The 21,468-nt window shown below is 38.7% G+C and overlaps 1 protein-coding gene across 10 annotated transcripts in view; it reads left to right on the forward strand.

Moving 5' to 3' along the window:
* Positions 1 to 21,468, forward strand: part of ARHGAP42 (Rho GTPase activating protein 42) — a 231,921-nt gene that overhangs the window by 151,694 nt on the left and 58,759 nt on the right. For 9 of the 10 annotated variants that reach the window (XM_045577765.1, XM_045577767.1, XM_045577764.1 and 6 more), the window contains 2 exons: positions 14,816 to 14,917; positions 20,574 to 20,684. In XM_045577765.1, the coding sequence (XP_045433721.1) occupies positions 14,816 to 14,917; positions 20,574 to 20,684 (213 nt within the window). The remainder of the gene's footprint in view (positions 1 to 14,815; positions 14,918 to 20,573; positions 20,685 to 21,468) is intronic. The other variant, XM_045577768.1, reaches the window with a different exon arrangement.

Consider the following 21,468-nt stretch of genomic DNA (forward strand, 5'->3'; position numbering starts at 1 on the left):
TATCCTCACTAGATAACCCACCTAAAGCCAAATTAACAAAAGACACCAGTATTTGCAGGAGTGCAGTGATGGTTTAACTTCGTTGAGAAGAAATAAAAAATAGTGGGCAGAACACTAAATTAGACTTAGACTTCATGTTGACTGTCCTTGATTTTAAATGAAGGTTATCTCTCTCTGTGCAGTGTTAAACTGGATAGTTTAAAAAGAAAAGCACTAGTTAGAAGTAAAGACGCCTGGGGGTTATGACCCTGAAGTCCAAATACCTGCCTGACATGTAAAGCCCTTTCCAAACCCTCCATTTAGCAGTCACCCGTCTTGTATTTAGGCCAGTGAGACAGAAACTACAATACCTCCGAGGCCATGCACTTCATCTGTTCACAGCTCTGTGTTAAAGTGCTTCCTTATGGAACCTGCCATCCCTATTACAGGGCCAACACTGTGCTGAGTATTGGACATGCTTTGCCGATAACATGCATTGTTCTTGTCCTCATTCTTGTGTTCAGTCCAGGCTCAGATGAAGCTCAGCTCATTTAGAGCTGATAGAGTCTAATGCTGTTGCCCATGATGTCCTATCAGATTTGTAGATTCTCTTCTAACCTTTATTCGAACTCTTTGAAACCTTTCATCTTTGTTTTCTACTTTTTGAAATGAGGAGATTAGATATTTTTTCTGAGCCTATCTAGCTCAAAATTCCCTATGGTTCTTATGTGGTGATCTTAACTTTTTCCTTGTGAGCTAGGATGCAGTATAATTGTGTGATAGACAGAGATGCCCCACCCTTGTAGCTTTGGAAAACCATTCTTGTAGAATGTGATAGTAAGAACTGCATTAAGAACTGCATTGCAGATTATTCCAACTGAAGTATGAACAATGAATGAGGAGAAGGTAGGTGTTAATTAAATAGTTTAGCTGAGAGCCATCAAAGCCCTAAACTATCGCAGTGGTTTTTGAAACATAGATGTGAAAGAAAGATTTGAAATATATTGTGGAAGCAAAATCATGGGGAGGACCTCTGGGTGTCAATGTTTGGGGAAAGGGAAGAGTCTGAAAGAATGACACGTTTCCCTGTTCATAAAATAACCCTAAAAATGTTCCTGTTTTTTGTTTTCTAACTAGAAGCCTTTGTCATCCTTCATACCAGTTGTTCCCCCTCATGGCCATATATACACCAAGTCATGAGCCATTTCATGTACCTCCCCTCAAATATTTCCAAAGAAATCTCCGTTAACATAAATCTGATCTTTCTCTGTCCCTCAACCTTCCTCTCAGTAAAAACCAAACAACTTCTGAGTGACCTAAATATAAAGTTATAGGGCCTAGACCTTAAACTTTTTAAGATGCACAGTAATGTTATTCTTTGACAACATACATTTATTTCCCAAATTGCCTTTTTGAACTTGGAACTAGTCTAATGATTTTTTGACCTTGTCTTATACATTGATCATGAGCTGATCGCTGCTGCCTGAATGATGCATTTTATTGTGTTTTTTGGCTAACTTTGTGTCTTTCCCCCACCAGACTGTGAGGACCTCCAGCATAGGCAGTATGTCTTATTCTTGTCCATGTCTCAATGTTCTGAGTGTTCAGTATTCATCAAATGAATAAATCAGGGTGTTTGGGGGGAAAGGGTAGCTTTCTTAAATCACCCCCAGAGAAAAGCATTAAAGGAAACGCACATAGTAAAGTGTCCCTGAACCAAAACCCCCAAGTAATTTGGGCAGCCACTAGACAAGTTGGAACAAACTAAGCACCTGAGAGATAGGCCTTCCACATTATATATTTTAGAACTAGTACTGTTGGGCAGGTTATCTGTGTCCTAGGAATACTCTCTTGTTCAGAAAACATATATAGTAAGTCCTCTCTTGACATTGTCAATAGATTCTTGAAACTGTGGTGAAAAAGCAAACACATATAATGAAACCAACTTTACGATAGGCTAACTCAGTGGTTGGGAAACCGTGGCTCGCGAGTCACATGCGGCTCTTTGGCCCCTTGAGTGTGGCTCTTCCACAGAATACCACAGCCTGGGTGAGTCAATTTTGAAGAAGTGGTGTTAGAAGAAGTTTAAGTTTAAAAATTTTGGCTCTCAAAAGAAATTTCAATCTTTGTACTGTTGATTAATAAGTTTGCAGATCACTGTGCTAACTGGCATAAATAAGAGTTAAGCTCCTACAGCATCTTGTTGGTGTTATAATGAAACAACATTGAGCAAAACTATGTTATTCAAGGGCCTGCTGTACTTTAGTGGCTCCTAATCTGTATCAGATCATAACCAATAGCCGTTTGCTTCTTGAATATTCTGTTTGCTAATTAATTAGTTATATTGATACACCTTTAAAGAGTGGTGCTGTAGGCTTATTTAATTAACAGTGTAAAATCTGCTCTTTAGGCCTGTGACTAGAAATGTGACAAAAAGAAGCTATTCTCATAAATACAAATGGACTGATTATACGTGATATCTGTCAAAGACAAAGTAGAGAAGAAAATGACTTCATGAAGAAGGCCTTATAGATGCTTCTAGAAAGTTTAAAATGTCAAGTTACTGGTCAGTTATTATAATTCCCGAAGACTGTCAAGTTAGCCATTGACTTATGTCTACCCTTAAAACAGAAGCACATTTTACTTCTGGTTTTTGTTTGTTTGTTTGTTTTGTTTTTAATATATTTTATTGATTTTTTTACAGAGAGGAAAGGAGAGGGATAGAGAGCTAGAAACATCGATCAGCTGCTTCCTGCACACCCCCTACTGGGGATGTGCCCACAACCAAGGTACATGCCCTTGACCAGAATCAAACCCGGGACTCTTCAGTCCGCAGGCCAAAGTTCTATCCACTGAGTCAAACCGGTTTCTGCATCTGGTTTTCCATATACATCTTGTGACTGAGCTCTAGGAAGGAAAGATTCCTGGCTTACTTGATCATATCATATTACTTAACTGTTATTACCTCATGTCTCCTGGCATAGTCAGGTATACCAAGGAGTTTAAAAATTCTTCCCTGGGACTAACCTAAATACCTTAGATTCAGTCCATTTCCTTCTGCTGTTTCCTCAACTGGAGAAGGAGAACAGGTGGTCACCATGTGACAACTTGGATTTTACAAGCAACGAAAAGAACTTGTAAGTTATTGACTTCACCTCATATTTTCCTCCTGGTGCTTATCATATGCACATCGGAATGCCAGGAGCATTTGAATAACGAGATTTCCATGGAGAGTTGAGGGATCATGTTATGAGAAAAGAAAAATCCTTATTCAGGCAACATGGCTCTTAGAGGAATGTTTAGGCTGTGTGTGCATGCTTGTATGTGCGTGTGCTTGTGTGTGTATCTATGGGATTGAAATAGAGATTTTGAGTCTTGAGGTTTTAAATTTCACCTTTGTTATTGTAAATTAATTTTATTCAGATGTTCCAATTCATTGGTTGAAGTTGTACTTGGTGATATGGAAAAAAACTATTTGGACTTTAAAAAAAGAAGAAATAGATTGCCCCCATTAGCTTTTGCATTAAAATGAACTTTCTAATTAACTCTAGAGTTTTGTTGATAATATGCAAAATAGATGTAAGTTGGGCCCAAACTTTCCTTTTAAGGTTATTTAAGATGACCTCAATTAATGATCAAAAGGCCATATATAAAAAATGAAAGTGAGGAAAACTTAGAATCACAAATAATTGGCAAACAGTATAGATGGTTTCTCTATTCAGTTTAATTGACTGGAAGAAAATTAATATAATTCTTTAGTAGGAAATTTAACTACCTTTGAAAAACCAGTGTTTTTGGGAATTAATTAAACCTGTGAAAATGACAGTACATAAAATTTATTTATATTGATTGTGTGTTAATAGTTAGAAGGAAGAATAATACAAAGTATTAGTAATAATTAATTTTGATTTTTTTTGTGTGACCACAGAACTAAGCTTTTAAAGAATTACTTTTTGCTAATTCTAGTTGATAAATTCCATAGTAAAGAATAACCCTATTTTTTTCAGTGGTGTACATACTTACTGGAAAAATTTATTTTAGCTTCTCTCCATTATTCATTTTCATGACATAGTTGTTTTTAGTCTCATAATTCGATTAGATTGTCAAAAAAATTATTTTTAAGTGTTTTTTGGGAAATGGTGAATCACTCCATGCCTCACAACGTAAGCCCACATTTTACTAACCAAAGGCTATTTTGTTTTTCTCTGGTATTCTTTGGTAATATAAGAAAGAATTCGACATTATTTGTGAGTGACAGTTTTGAATTGTAAAATGGTTGTATTCCGGTGAAAATAAAGGAGACTTTTCCCAGTCATCCACTCTTACATGCTGAACAATTGTGTAAATGTATTCTGCCAAATAGTTTGTTCAGGGTAATTCAGTTTAATAGGGGTAGGTGTGACCAGCCCTCACTAGTTGGCATAATTATAAACATAGTCTAGACTGTCGTGCTCTGCATGGATTGGTAAATTCACAGGATGCAAGGTAGAGACTCTAGACAACACAGACCACATTTCGCAAGCATTCTCACCGCATTCACGTGATTCAACAAAGGGGTTTCTTGATTATAAAGCAACAGTGACATGTAGCCATTCACACTTCTGGTACAAACCGCAGTGAACACTGAAAGATCCCCAATAGCATATTTTTGTGAATGAAAATTAAGATTTGTTTCTAAATGTGTGGTCTAGGCCCTGTGACTTGAAAGTGGCCCAGTGGCGGCAATACCATTCAGCCTCACACTAACTTTCAAGATGCCAGCGACCGGTGACATTTTCTCTCCTTTATTTGCGCTCTTCATTGTTCGCGCTCCCAGGAAAAACTTTTGTAGAGAAATGGCCTTGTTTGTGCTTGAAGTAACCAGCTACTTCCTCGTACTCTACTTGCTTCCAGAATGTTTGAGCAGAAGTCATTGACTCTTTTGGTAACTGTTACATGGCCCGTGTGTGGTTAAGTTTCCCAGGTAATAAATACAACTGGTGATAAGACCCAGAAGGACAAGTATGACTGCTTGACAGTGTTTATAAAATTGGCTAAGTATCATGATTCACTCAGCATTTGTGCATTGAGCCTTTTTTTAAGTGGGAAGTACCATGTTAGCTCTAGTCTGGCCCAGGACTTCTCGGCCTCTGCAGTATTCCCGTGATTGGATGGAATCACTCCATCAAAATCAATGTCTCTTTAGGTCTCTCTGATACATCCACACTCTCTTTGTCGTATTTTTTCCAGGTTCCACAAATTAGAACTTAGAACCTGCAATAGTGATCCTCCCCCCCCCCCCCCCCCCCCCTTAGAAACTGCAGTGGGAGTTATGGCAGCTCTGGGTCACAGGTTCCACGGCTCCTACCATTACAGCTAGACTCTTGTTTTGTTATTAATCCTCACCTAAGGATATTTTTCCAGATTTTTTTAGAGAGAGTGGGAGGGAGGGAAAGAGAGAGAAACATTGATGTGTGTGAGAGAGACATGCACACATTGGTTGGCTGCCCCCTCACCCCCCTCCTCCCATGCTCAGACCAGGGCCCGGGGTTGAGCATGCAAGCAAGGTACCTGCCTTTGACCAGGATTGAACCCAGTATCTTACAGTCCTCCGGCTATCACTCTACCCATTGAGACAAACTGGCTAGGGCACCGCCTAGACTCCTGATGGAGTAGCATCCTGAACTCTGTCCTCTCCCATAATGGCTGGATGACAGTCTGAAGTGCCATAGAGTTTGCATCCCATGGACTGAACTTTTTGACCAAGGGTTGGCAGAAACATCTTGCTTCCCTCCTTGCTTACCCAATGCAATGTCCCGAGGCGTGCTGGTTTTGTCAAACCTGAATGGAGATGTGCCATACATCTGAGCAACTGGCTGTTTTTCCTCCTCCTTCTGCGGTCAGTTCAGTAATGAACACTTGCATTTGCCTTTTCTTCTGGTCTTTTCTTCCCATTTTCACTCACACTTGCTCCCTAAGGATTGTAAGCCAACTTTGGCAGACAAGCCTTGCTTCAGGTGGTTTTTTTTTTTTTTTTTTTTTTAAGGAATTTTGGACTAAAATATTGTATCTAATATAATATATAAAATTAATTTTCACTTGGTATTGCTTTCACCCTCAGAGTTAAGGGGGGAAAAATACCTCCACTGTTTCAGTGAGATACAGTAGTTGTCATATGTGGTCTTATACTTCCACGTTTGTTCTGAGAACAGAAAAACAAAATTCTCTCTGTATTTCAAATGGTTACTTTGTAAAGTAGTTACCTCTCCTCCTACACCTGCAGGAAGCAGGAGGGGAATTTTCTTTCATCCTCACTGTGAGAACTGCAAAGAGCTCCTGGAGGTAAAACCAACCAAATGGTTAGGGGGCTGTGTAAGGGTGGGCTCCCTGGAGTTTTTATCACTCAGACTTATCCACACTCAGCCTCCTGCAATTCTCCAATTAAGTTCAGGTTTTCCTAGCCCAGTACAGATTCCTGGCGGGATTTCTGCTCCAGGAAATTGTAATTCTCGGCATCTGCCTAGTCGGCGCTTGAATTTTAGGGGCAATGGTTTGCCCTGTGACCTCATACTCTGATGGGTCTTTGTTAATCTTTCAGTTTGCTCAGCTTTTCACTTGTTAGGAAAGGATAGCCAGAAACCAGAATTCCCCTCTAGTCTCTTTGTTTCCTTCATACCCCCACCCCCTGCTTTTGTTTTTAAGGTGTGGGAGGAGGGAGTTAAAATGAAGTGCTATAGTTTTAGTTTTCTGCTTCTTCAGGTTACGTTTTACTGTACAAATAGCATGAGCTTTGAAATGAGGCAATTGATTTTGGCTATTTACTTTGTCCATGATAAGTTCTCTGATTTCATTCAGACTACTTTTCTTCTTTGATAATACTTTTATCAAAATGAGGATAATTATTCTCCACTTGTAGGATTTCTATGTAGATACTAGTGACCCAATGCACAAAATCATGCACATTAAAAGGGAATTAATTAGAGGAAATACTTTAATATCGCCATTTGCCCTTTCTCTATAATAGAAGTGTTGAGATGAAAGAAAATTAGTAAAATGAATATGAAAACCTTTCTCCTGTCAGAGTTTGGGACACGCCATAGGAACTAGAGTCAAGTCCCCGCCCACCCACATGCGCCTCAAAATCCCTTGAGAACCAGCCCCAGCCAGCCCCAACCCCATTGGGCTAGATCCAGACCCTGATGGCCCCACTCCAGTCAAGCCCTGCCAGGTTCCCTGTCAAGCCCCACCAGACAGGGGGCACAGCCTCAGGTCCCCTGCCCCAGCCCAGTGCCATGCAGCTTCTGGTGGTCCCTGCTGATTATTCCTTACGGCTTATTACAGGAACTCGGCCTCTGCTGTGGGCGTAGCCATCTTTGTTACAGCGCTATGGCCAATTTGCATATTCCCTCTTTATTAGATAGGATCTCATATGCAAAATAATTTATAGCCACTTAAGAAAGATTGGTTCCTACTTTCAGTTTTACCCTCAGTCTTAGTTAGCCCAGTCAGCAGTACTAGTCTCAGAATGATCATTTGATAATGGCTAAAATTAATGATAGATCACATAAAATACTAATTTGTGGGTAAGCTGTCAGTATACCCTTAGAAGACTTCCTCTTTCCTGTAATCTAATTTCTGTTCTCTTCTTGGTATTCTTCTAACTTTTGTATTTCTTGTTCTCTTTATACATAGCTCATCTCTTTAAGTGATTTCTATTTTCCTCTCCCACTTTTGGACTGAATTTAATTTTTATTGAAGACATACACTAGTGTAGTTTTTTAAAATTAAAAAAAACGAATCATCTCTCCACTCCCACTTGCTCCTCCAAAGTTCTGCTCACCAAAGGCAACCACTTGTAATACTTGAAGCTGTTTCAAATTTGCCTCAATTTTGCTAAATAATATACTCTCATTTTTCTTTCTTTAGTTTTAATTAAGTTAACATACATACTATAGAACATGAATACTTAGCACTCTTTTCACACCACAACCAATACTACTTTGTATGTATGTCCTCTCCTGCCATCCTCCATTTTAAAAAATCAGTGGCCAGCGTTCACATAATTATTGTTCGTAGATGAGCCATGCTAGGTTATATTGGTTGCATTTTCTTTCTCACATGTTCGTATTTCCTGAGTTAATATCTGTTTTACTTTTAAAAGTTGCATACATTTCTCTGTTCCTAAATATATGAATATAAGCACAAACACATCTTAATGTGTTCAAACACATTAGATACCTTCTTCATTTTACTTTCTTTTTTTTTTAGAGGACTTCCTCTTGGAACTCTCATCTAAACCAATTGCTTGAAAGTTCATAGGTTTTCCCGGCCAGTGAGGTTCGATGGTTGATTGTAGACCTATGAGCCAGGAGATCACATTTTGATTCCCAATCAGGGTACACGCCCGAGTTGCAGGCTCCATCCCCGGGGGGGGGGGGGGGGGGGGGGGCGTGCTGAAGGCAGCCAATCAATGATTTTCTCTCATCATTGATGTTTCTACCATTCTCTTCCTCTCCCATCCTCTCTGAAATCCATAAAAATATATTTTAAAAAATAAGTAAAGTTCATAGGCTTACTAGTCCACCTGTTTTTGTGGAAGTTTTATTACACAGCATGTGCTCAAAATATCCCGGGAGATCTCTTTGCCTCCTTGAATCGATGTTTTTCTAGGTCCCATGTCTTACTTTTTGGTTTATTTCTTCATTATAGTGGAGCACCTCCTCAGAATCTCCCTGAGAAATGATACATAGCTGGTAAAACTTTTGAGGCCATCTGTTTATAAATATTTTTATTCTACCCTCAGTCCATGCTGACAGTTTGACTGGATGTGGAAATGGAGGTGGAAATGATTCCCCCTTTGTTTTAAACTTCCTGGGAATCTGTTGTTGACTCATTCCTGTTCTGATTTCTGATGATTTTTATTTGACCTCTGCTTATAGGTTTCCATTTTTATCCATAGATTTGTAATATTTTATATATTTTAGGTATTGCCTTATTTATTGTGCTTTGCACATATTGTGCCATTTTAATGTGGAAACTTAAAAAAAAATCAGTTCTGGAAATTCTCATGTATGTTTTAGATAATTCCTTCTCTATGTTTAATTCTATTAGTCAGATGTTGAGCTTTCTGATTAATCTCCTAATTGTCTTATCTTTAAAATTTTTTTTTCTTCTTTAGTTTACAGCCCTCTCTTGTGTTTTATTAATTTTTATCATACCTCATTTACATGTTTCTCACAAAGCAACCATTCTTATAAGTTTCATGTTTGTATTTTTATTTTATGTTTCTACAAAATTGGTATCATTTTGTATGCATGGCTTTTTAAAAAAATATATTTTATTGATTTTTTACAGATAGGAAGAGAGAGGGATAGAGAGTTAGAAACATCGATGAGAGAGAGTCATTGATCAGTTGTCTCTTGCACACCCCCTACTGGAGATGTGCCCACAACCAAGGTACATGTCCTTGACCGGAATCGAACCTGGGACCCTTCAGTCCACAGACCGACGCTCTACCACTGAGCCAAACCGGTTTCAGCTGTATGTGTGGCTTTTTAACTTACATAAATAATTTTATTTTTTCTTTTCCCCTCACAATTATGTTTTAAGATCCATCCACTTGTAATGTTTTCTTCTAACTTCTGCATAGCATCACATGGCATACATCTAATTCATTTTATGTCCACTAATGAATACCCCATCTCTTCTTCCCACAGATGCATAGCCTCATTCCTGTTTTCTTACAGGCTTTTTGTAAGGATCTTTTTGGAATGTACACAGGAGCTGGTTCTTAGGGCACACATTTTGCTACTTAGTAGTGTAACATTTCTTTTTAGAAAGGTTGCACCCTCCTACAGTAACATTCCACTCTACATGGTACTGTTATTCAGCTTTCTAACTCTTGCCAATATCTGATAGATATGTTGTGATAACTTAATATTTAAATTTGCTTTTCTCTTACTACTTATGAGTTTGAAAATCTCTTCAGATGCTTGCCATCATTTTGGCTTTCCTCTTCTGTGTATTGTTTCTTCATATCCTTCACACATCTATTTCTCATGGTTTTTCTGTGTATAGTCTGTAGGAGATCCTTGTGAAATCCTTACCAAATATGAAACCTTTGTTTCTTATGAATATGATCACCTGATGTGGCAGCGGTGAGGTCATTGGGAACGGGAGGGATGTGTGAATTATGCTCGGGGAAACTCAGCTGGAAGGAGCCCTTTGGAATGTCTATATCTGAGCAGATTGAGGAGGATCTGGGTGGAGAATGGGTTGGGGAGATGGAGGATGGTTGGGTACAGTCACCCACAGGGCAATATTGCTGGGTAAGCTGTACTAAGATTATCAAAAACTTGGGTTTCTGGATACCAGGAATCAGTTGGGCCTCAGGAAACTCCTACACAATATGTGGTTGGGATATCCTTGCATCTGGCCCTTTCGAGGCTCAGAAGTGTGATGTCACCCTGGGCTGCTGTTCTGGGCAATGGGTAAATCTCACCACCAGGAGCGGAAGCAGGCTAGCCAGGATGAATATAGTCAGCGCTCTATCATATCCTCTCAATGTCCACCGCATTACCAATTACAAGAATTCCACATATTTTTCAAAATAGGAATGTAGCTATTGGTATTTAGTACCCTTCATGTTACTTTTTCTACTACTGTGCAGTCTCGTGAAGGAGTTTTCAAAATATACTAATACACATAGTTCTTACTTAGCTAATGGTTATTACACTAACGTGATTGCATATTTGTATAGGAAATTTTTCAGTACCCTGTGTGGCTATCATAACATTAGGATTGTCTCAAAAAGTCTGAAGCATAAATCCCAAATATGTGCTCCATTATTTAAAAGAAAAAGAAAAAATAATTTTTACTTTCTTCATTTTAAAAATGTATATCATGATAACATTAAAATAAAGGTTGCAAAGGCAATTGTTTAAACAAAACTGTACAGTAGTCTTTTATAGAAAAAAAAGTGCAATTAGATAACTTTTAGAATTTCTATTTGTGATTTTCTAAATGTTGTGGTTGAATCTATTCTTCATCTTTGGTACCCTCTTGTGGTTAGTGGAGGCATTGGTTTGGTCTTTTTTTCTTTTTAACAATTGTGGATATTTTAATATTTTTATATGTAATATGCTTGTAGTTATAACCACTTGACAATTTTTATTATATATAATATCTCTAAAATTAAAATTGGCACTTGCAATCTGTGCTGTAATGATTTCCTCTCTTTCCTCTCTTCAGTGTGTGTGACGTCACCACAGTTGCTAAGCTTATAAGTTCAGTAATAGTATGATCACTGTGCTCAGAATAAATTAGCGTAGTTTGGAAAACAGAATGTAAACCCAGAACTTACCTTATACTTTCTCCAATTCTAGTTAGGCTTGGGGACTAATTTGTCCTTTATGATGATCTATATTTAAATAATTTATCTTATACATACTTATCACACATAAATGCCTATATATGTCTTCATTTTTAATGATTACCTAGTTCAAATACAGTTACCATTGATTTATAGAAAGTGTACCATTATAATATAGCATTTTATGAATCATTCCAAAACAATAAGAAAACGTGATAGGCCCTAGATGGTGTGTTTCAGTTAGTTGGAGCTTCATCCATACACCAAAAGGTTGCTGGTTTTGATTTTTGGTTAGGGCATTTACCCAGGTTGTGAGTTTGATCCCTAGTGGGGGCATGGGTGGGAGGCAACCAACAGATGTTTCTCTCTCACTCTCACTCTCCCTTACCCTCCCTTTCCTTTCCTCCGTTCTTCTAAGATCAATAAAATAAAAATACAAAGCCAGTGATCATGCACAGCATTTAGTAAAGATTCATGGATTATTTTTCCCTTCTCTCTGTAGCACTGGTTTCAGAGAAAATTCTTAGCTTGATATCCACAACAAGTGAACAGACAAGAGGTAGTTATGTAGTTATGTCCAAATAGACTTGGCTTACAAGAGCAATAAATCATGACTTTTTAGGGGAGATGTGACTTGCAAGAAGCGTTCTTTCTTTTCAGAAACATGTGTCCTTAGATTATAGTTGTCCTTCATGTGGCCAGCTATGCTAACATAACTCTTTAACTTTATGCTCCAGCTGAGTGAGTTTTTGTTGTCTATCTCTTCGAGTAGATCTTTTTTGCTGGCTGGATGGTGTGAAGGGTTAGGATTTGAATAAGAGTCCAGGCAGTGCTTTTGGGAATAACTTGTATCTTGCCAGGAATTCTGATGTGTTAGCCCTGAATTAACATTTCCAAAAATGCCATCAAACACTGACTGAAAACAAAGATGCAAGTGTAGCCACCGCAGCTGTGTTCTCTTCTCCTTCAGTTTCCTCTTTTATGCACAGTGAGAAATTTTAAGCCCGCATTGTAAGATGAAAGTGAATCAAGTTTTATGTACTATACCATTATGCAGCTGGTTGACCCCAAATGAGAATGTGCAATTGGGTTTGAGTTAACGCCATTTCTGCAGAATATTCCCTTGTAACATGGCTATTGACTTTTTGAGCAAGTGGAATATCAATGAGGGACTATTGTGGCCAGTGCTATAAGAGGAAGAATTTAATCTTTTCATTAAATATTTCTTAAGCTCTCTCTGAGATATTCAATTTTAAGGAGGGTAGGGTATATGTAAAGGTCTGTGCTGCAATGTAGAGCATGAACACCATAAGAAACCCATGTGTACAGCTGTATGAGCATTCACAAGGGGGAGAGAGAGTTGGTAGAGGGGACTTGTCAATGATGTCTATTTGAACTGGATACTAAATGTAGATATAACTCAAATAGGTTGAAATTGGAAGAAATGAGCATTTATGTCAAAGGAGAGATGGCCTAGGGAGAAACAAGAAAAGGATAGGAGTTCAAAAGGGGCCAGTGAGAGAGACTTCGGAGAAGTAGATTGGGCAGGTGAATTGTGGGCATGAAGCACCAGTTTAAGAGAAACGTCGCTGAGCAGAAGATGCGATGCTCACCCAGGTGTGTCTGTCCCCTCAGTGGAGTGGACACGCTTCTGCTGTCTGAGCCTTGGGCTTCCTCGCTTCCTTTCGGTTCTGCTCATTTTGGCATGTGAGCTCCTCAACAGATCTCTTTTGGAGTTATTTTCAAGTGTGTTTCTCTTAGTAGGACCACATTTTCTCTTTAGGTAATAAGAATCCTTGGAGGATTTATACTCGCCCCCCTCATTCACAGGTACAGTGCTGAAAGTGCAAACCTATCAGTACTTCTTAAATGGCCTAAGAGGGATTTGAATTTCTATAGCAGAAGCCTACTTGCTCTTTCCATTCAATGCAAGCTTTCCCTTCCATTCTTCCCTTTTTCCCATCCTTGCCCCATCCATCCATCCATCCGTTCATCCATCTAGCCATCCATCCATTGTTTGTTTGTTTTTTTAAATCTTTATTGTTGAAAGTATTACATATGTCACCCCCCCCCCTTTTTTTTTTTTTGCTGGAAGAGGTTAATGGGAGTGGTTAGGGGATATCCATTATTTTTAATTTACCTTTTCCAAATACTTATGCAAATAATGAAGCAAAACATTATGCATAATAATTGTGGAGATTGATTTTTAAAAATTTATTTTTGACGTGGCTCAATGGTTGAGTGTTGTCCCATGAACCAGGAGGTCACAGTTCGATTCCGAATCAGAGCACAGTCTCTCTGAAATCAATTTAAAAAATACATTCTTAAAATTTTTATTTTTTAATTACAGTTGACACACAAGCTCCTATTAGTTGAAGGTGTACAATATAGTAAAGGCTGTGAAAAATAACAGTGCGTGAATCTCTGCATGGGAGAAATAGGAACCTGCATTTTGAATAGGCTTAAAGCTACCCGACTCTGATTGAAGTGGCTCAGAGACTGTCTCTCTAGAAACACTGAAATAAAAGTAAAGAGCAGTATTACTCTGGCCCATGAAATTTGAGTGTTACCTAGTACTTATTTCAGAGGGTCTCATGAATGGATAAAACATGTGTATTTATGGTTGGAGAAGATTATATGCCCAGGCATGTCCTGTTCCTTTTAGGATTTTATTGCATTTGCATTTCGATAGAAGCATGTGATAGACTGAAAGATGCTAGTAAAGTTATACTCCTCCTCAAAAGGCCCTCCTGGTTACAGCCACTTCTTCAAAACAAAAACATAATTTTTAGACGTAAACAAAGGACAGTTATTACCCTGTTTCCCTGAAAATAAGACTGTCTTATATTAATTTTTTCTCCCAAAGTTGAGCTAGGTCTTATTTTCAGGGGATGTCTTATCTTTCCATGCGCTAGATCTTATTTTTGGAGGATGTCTTATTTTCGGGGAAACACGGGTAGTTTTGTTGAGTATATGATACAGTGCTGCTAATCTCTTTGTTTTTACTTTAAGCTGTCTGACTTAATGATTCTATGCTTTTAAAAGTCTGTTTTCTTCCTTGTTAAGAATGAGTTGTTTGAAGTATCAAGTATCTTTTTGTGGCTGGGAAATAATGATTTCTGGAAAAGGCTCTGTGCCCGTGGTTCTCTACGCTGGCTATATATTATCTCAATTGAATCACTAAAAAGCCTAAAGGAGACATTTTCTTTATTTGAGAATCAATTTTACAGTGCTCCAAGGGATTCTACTACAGCCAGTCTGGCCCCTCCATAAGAGAGAGTTCCATGACACCCGCTGGGAGGATACATATGCCAATGACTGTTGTTTCATGTCCTTCTTTCTACTCTGCTTCCTATAGTTTTGCCTGTATTTGGAGTTCACTAATCCTTAATTTATTTGATGTTTGATGGGAGTGGTGAAAATAGAGGTTTTCTTAAGGCTCTAATTTGAATGTTTATGGGTGTGTTCTTTTTTTGTTATTCCCAGGATGGGAAGAAGAAGTTTGACAAGGAGAGTGAAAAATACTATTCTATTCTTGACAAACATTTAAATTTGTCTGCGAAGAAAAAGGAGTCTCATTTGCAAGAGGTAAGCTTTTCCCAGAGGAAAAGGGGCGTTAGCATTAAGTCCTATGAAGTCCCAATGTCCAAAGGTAGCAGTACCTCAGAATCTGCTCTTCTTTAGTTTAAAAAAGTAGATAGTTCCTTGAGCATTTACTATGGATGGGCCCTGTGCTGAACGTTTTTCATGCCTTATGGCATTTAATATTAACAGTTCCAAATGAAAAAACAGTGTTTTCTTCAACAGTACAAAAAAATGAAACATATCTTTTTCATTTTCTTCTGTTGGGCATATTTTAATGGCAGAACCTACCAAATACCTGTTATAGCTTTTATGTTAAGTTGAAAATATCTGTTTTTAAAGTGTTGCCTCAACATTGTCGGGGGGGGGGGGGGAGAAATTCAATTATTTTACATCATTTTTCTAAAGAACAGGCAACAGAAATATTTTACTAACCTGTATGCATATAAGCAGTCCAATTATTCCTTCTTTCTGAAATTATCTGTCCTTTTCATTGGTAGTGTTTTAACTATAATTACGGTAGTAAAATCTTGTCCTTTGACCAAGGCATAATGCAGGTTTAGTTCTACTGATGGGAGGTGGGTTTTTTGTTTTGTTCTGGTTTATTAAATGGACTTTCTTGTCATTTTCATCCTAAGAACAACAATAACAACAAATCTTGACAGTCCACCACGCTTTTCCCTGGATCTACCGTGGTTGTCTCAGAGCGGCGAGAAGGGAGTCAGGTGGTCGCCCCCTGAGCTCCACATGCTCACAGGAATCACAGGAGACCGCCGCTCCGCTCGGAGTCTCCCAGTCTCTTCTCCTCTCTCCATACTTGGAGCTGTCACTGTCCAGAACCGCTTCTGGATGCCTCATCCTGATCCAGCAAAGCCAATGAGCGCTTTTCCAACTCACCCTGGTCCTCTCTGCTCTCTGTATTCTTTCTTCCATTTCTCTTACCTCCACATTCAGCCACGGGAGGGCTATTTTGCTTTTGATTCCTTTTTTCTATACTTTCATTGAGGGAATTGAATTTCTTCATTTAAATATATTTCATATTGGGAAGTTCTGTTATTTAAACATGAGTTCATTATAACCTATATTGTGTTACTAGCACCTTCTATTATAAAAGGATAATTGAACATATAATTGTGTGCCCATGAAAAGATTTTGTAGCTAAATGACATGAGGAAGAAAAAAACTGTCATTAAGAAAAATGAATATTTTAAATTTTCAATGGCATATTTAATTTTATGAGGTATTATGTTTATAATTTAATATTCCATTGACATGTCCCATACTACTACTGCTACTACTACTACTTCCCCTCCATTCTACCTCTCATGTCCCCCTTAGTTTCCACCCTTATTCTGCTATTCATATCTTTACGTTTGTGTCTCCAACATCTCTTCCATTTCCATACTGTCCTTATAACATCCTCATGAGCATCTCATGGTGTGATTTCATCATGTTGACCAACTTCATGCTCAGGACTTGACCATTTCTTAATGACACATTGTAATCACACATATTACCATTTTCTCAAATTTGTTCCTACTTCTCATTTCTTTAATTCTGTTAATGCTGGTGTTTCTCACATTAAAATTATTTTTTACTTTTTTTCCCTCCTTTCTCACACCCACGTCCTTATTTCTCAAATCCTTCATCTTTTCTTTCTTACTTAGGTATACCAAACATCTTCACTCCTACTAAATAAGAGGTCTCCCTATAGTCACAGGCACCCAGCCGCACCATTGAATCAGTATATTCTCTACTGTCCTCACGTTAATCTTCCTGGAATTCTACTTTGATTTCATCAACACTTTTCTCAAGCTTTTGTAGTGTCTATGGATAAAGTTTGCACACATTCTCTCTTTTCTGCCTTAACTCTCATTTCTGACAAAACTCTGATCAACCAAAATATAACTTTTCTGGACAAGAATAAACTACTGTTTGTACCTGTTCCCTGGTTCAGATTCTTCTCCTTTTAGCTCTACTTACTCTAAACTCCCCATTCTTCAGTCCAGCTTAAATCATTTTTTCTCTGAGAATGAGGATGTGTGTGTGTTTTTCTCTATTTTGATTGCTTATTGTACATGGGGAGTAATTTAGGTTCCTGCAGAACTATATGGTTTTCTTATGTAATTAACTTGTTTTCTTACCCGGATGACTTTATTGTTCTTTTTTGCTTTGTAAACAATAGTTTATACCTGTTGTTCTGGCATAATTATTACTGGTGCTCCCTTTTTGTTTAAAAACTTTGGACAGTAAATTATATGGCTATCCCATTTACCCAGGACAGAATACAAAGCAACAGTTGCCATGGGTTTATAAGCAACTGTCTGCTAGTGAATAACACACTATATGAGTTGAAGTACTAAAGGGATTCATAGCAAGTAAAGAATGTCTTTCAAAAACATATTGCACTGAAGAGAAATTATATTCTCTATGCACTGTACATTCTAGATGACCTTTCAAAGCAGGCTTGGTACAACAAATGCATCTAGATTGGAGGTGATGGGAATTTAAGCAGGTTTGGAATTCATCTAGATTGGAGGTGATGGGAAACACCAATAATTGGCAGATAGCAAGAGTCATCCTTTCTCTTTTATCCTTCTTGGTGCCCCATGTCCTTTGATGAGATGGACTTGTGCAAGGCAAATGAGTTTCTCAGGAAATCACTTACTACCCCCAGATTTCATGATTTGCTAGGACTCATGGCTATGGTTCCCTGCAATGAAAAGATGTGAAGGAAACTCAGCAAAGGACGCATAGGATGAAGTCTGGGCATGAGCTTCCAAGAGTCCTTTCCCAGTGAAGACATTACAGGACACACTTAATCCACCAGTAATAAGTTGTGAAGAAAACATGTGAAAGGTTGTCTATTAGAAACTCATTATAGACCGAGCACCCATGGTTTTTACTGAGAGGTGGTCACTTCGGCACCTTTTGCTTGCCATGGTCCCACATTCCAGAGTCCCAGAGGAAATGCAGGTGTCTAAAATAAACCATATTGTTTGCACAGATTGTTTTGACACAGTGAACTGCTCTTATCAATAGGGCTGGTGGGAACGCTCCCAACATCAACATTCCCAGATGCAGCCCAGGGCCAGCCCGGGAGCAGGCCTCCCAGCACGGCATCCGCGCCTGCTGTGCGATCTGCTTCACAGCTTTGTTGACCAGAAATAATCGCACAGGTCGTCAAGGTGGCCCAACATTCTAGTTTGTTCCCATGCGCTCGTCGGCACAGTCCATGCCGTTATCTTTTCAAGAGCAAGACCTTCAGACATCACCTGTGGAATAGAATGCTATTGTGGAGACTAAAAAATTCTTGTGGCCTTTCCACCAGTGGTGTCCTGGAGCTCTCTGTTGGAGAGCCGATTTTTCTCATCTCTTTCTCTCGCTCCCTCATCCACTGATGTTGGGTTTGTGGTTTGGAACTGGCTGTGGGGGAATATTTACACCACAGAAACCAGTCAGTACCGCAAATCCGGCTTTCCCCACTTTCCCCGCCTGCGAGAGCCAGCTGCTAAACATTTATTATTAGCATACCACTAACTACACCTCCTTCCCCTTCCTTCTATAAATAGTGCGCTCTTGTAAGCTGTGGTAAGAAAACGCCTGATTTGTGTAGAATGCTGATTGCCTTTGTGTTGATGTGTGTATCTTTTCTTGTTTAGAAATTATCTTTGGGAGCTTGGAAGCTTCTGGTTCACATTTCCTACCTGGTTTATATGTTCTTTTTGTATATTCGTTTAGAAAGTTGGAACGCTCTGCTTTAAAAAAAAACAAAACTCCCTATTGAGCTGCTTATCATTCTGGGTTATTTTTAATTATATGAATAAATGCATAGTAAGTATATATCATTATTTTTAAAGGCATTTCAAGTTGAAGTTTTAAGATGCTGTGATGTCCAAGCCAGTAAACCTAATTTTATCTTTTTTTTTTTTTAAAGCTTCTCTTTGTGAAATTGTCATTATAAAATAGCTCCAAAGTTATATTCTATTCCCAAATTGTTGTTGACAGATACTTTGTATTCCCTTTTCTTTTTCACCTGTTTTTAGTAATCTCAACTGGCAGCGGGGAGTATGTAACGGCAAGAAAAATAAAATCACGACTCTCTCTTTTGTTTACTAATTGATTTTTTTTTAGAGAGGGGGGAGGAAGAAGAGAGAGAGAAACATCAATGTGAGAGAGATACATCATTAGTTGCCTCCCTTACTCTCCCTGACCAGGGTTTGAACCAACTGTGGTATGTGCCTTGTCTGGTAATCAAACCCAGGACCTTCCATTGCATGGGAGGATGCTCCAACTGACTGACCCACACAGGCCAGGGCATGCCTTTCTGTTGAAAACCAGCTTTAAAAAGGGCATGTGAAGGTGGCACTGGGCATGGAAGAGGGGAGAGAGGTAACATAAAAAAAGAAAATGAGCCAAAACCGGTTTGGCTCAGTTGTAGAGCGTCGGTCTGTGGACTGAAAGGTCCCAGGTTCGATTCTGGTCAAGGGCATGTATCTGGGTTTCGGGCATATCCCCAGTAGGGGGTGTGCAAGAGGCAGCTGGTCGATGTTTCTCTCTCATCGACGTTTCTATCTCTCTATATCTCTCCCTTCCTCTCTGTGAAAAATCAATAAAAATATATATTTAAAAAAAAAAAGAAGAAAAAAAGAAAATGAAATTACCTCAATAACCCTTTTCTTACACTTTATCCATCAAATCTTACTGTGTTCACGAAGAATAAAAGTGCATGGCATTGATGGAGTATGAATCACTAGGTTAGAACTCTGCTATCAGTATTATCTTTCTAAGGGATTACCTAATGATGTGGCTTGCTGCTTAATATTCTCAGATAATTTGTTCTCAGTTAAATCCACATTTGCTATACAGTGCTCAAGGCCTTTACAGTGTGATGCTAATCTTACTTCTCCTTCCTTCCCTCCGCTAATTTACTCTGTTGGCAAATGCTGTCAAACTCATTCATGGTTCTTTACTTTTTTATGGGAGTGACTCTTTAAAAAAAAAAAAATCTTTGATTACTCACTGCCAGTTGTTCACCTTAAAAATCAACCCAAACCCCACCATTTCCTCCCAGAACTTAAAGCTCTTTTTCTTTTTTCATGATCCTGTAGATTTTCAAATACTTTTATATACCTCTTGTACATTTTTTTAAAAAAATATATTTTATTGATTTTGTACAGAGAGGAAGGGAGAGAGATAGAGAGTTAGAAACATCGATGAGGGAGAGTCATCGATCAGCTGCCTCTTGCACACCCCCTACTGGGGATATGCCCGCAACCAAGGTACATGCCCTTGACCTGAATCGAACCCAGGACCTTCCAGTCCCCAAGCCGATGCTCCATCCAGTGAGCCAAACCTGTTTCGGCTTTTTTTTTTTTTTTTTTTTTTTTTTTTTTTTTATGATCTGACTGTTGTATGCTTACTCTGTTGTTGTTTTTCCCCTCCCACCCCATATACTATAGTTCTTATGGACAAGAGCTATGTTTTCCTAATCTCTGTATTCCCAGGACATTATAATAATAATGATTGCTGTATTAAAACTTTTGGCAGGCCTTCATTTTTAATAAAGATTTCAGAATGGAACAGGATTTGAACTCCTCTCTAACACAGAACCATTAATAATTACCCCCTGTGTCATGGTTTGCCTTGTTGCACTCCTTAGGCAGATACACAAATCGACCGAGAACATCAGAACTTCTATGAAGCATCGCTGGAATATGTCTTTAAGATTCAAGAAGTTCAAGAAAAGAAGAAGTTTGAGTTTGTCGAACCGGTAAGTTTTAATTTCCCTATAAAATAGTAAGTCCAGTATATCCTGAGGAAAAATACCGCAGTGTTTTTCTGCTGAAACTTAGGATTTTTAAAAATAAAAAGGAAGACGGGAATGTGGGACGGGCAAATAGGTGGGCACTTTTAGGGCAGGAAAAACTATTGTCTGGAACATTGGTGGTGGACAGATGTCATTCCAGATTGGTGAAAACCCATAGACTGTACAACACAGACTGAATCCCTGATGTAAACTATAGATTTCATTGATAATGATGTGTCAGTACTGGATTGTCATTTGTAACAAGTTTTCCTCACTGATGCAAGATGTTCATGACAGGGAAACTGCTTGAGTTGGGGCTAAGGGACTCTTTGGGTACTCTAATTTTGCTCAGTGTTTCTATAAACTGAACACTGTTTTAAAACAGCCCACTAATTTGAAAAAAAAATTAAGAATAGAAGGGTGTTTTCTGACACATACCTCAGCAAACACGCCTCACCACCAAAGTGAGCCAGGGGCCAACGCTTGAGGTGGAGGGCGAAAGCATAGGCCACATGTCACTCTTTGTTCCCGCCACCGCCGTGCAGGGCTGGGACTTGCCTTGCTTTCCAATGAAGTCATTTGTTTTGCGAAGCCAGTGTGAAAAGTAATGGATTCCCTAACGCAAACCACATTACAGAAATGAACAGGTGGCCGGTTTTTACGGGGCTTACTTCATTTTCTTCCCAAGAAATACCCCCCTATGTTGCAATATTGGCTACGTAGGCGTCTTCAGGAGAGAGCATCTGTG

The sequence above is a fragment of the Pipistrellus kuhlii genome, unplaced genomic scaffold, assembly GCF_014108245.1.
Source record: "Pipistrellus kuhlii isolate mPipKuh1 unplaced genomic scaffold, mPipKuh1.p scaffold_m20_p_9, whole genome shotgun sequence".
NCBI lineage: Eukaryota > Metazoa > Chordata > Mammalia > Chiroptera > Vespertilionidae > Pipistrellus > Pipistrellus kuhlii.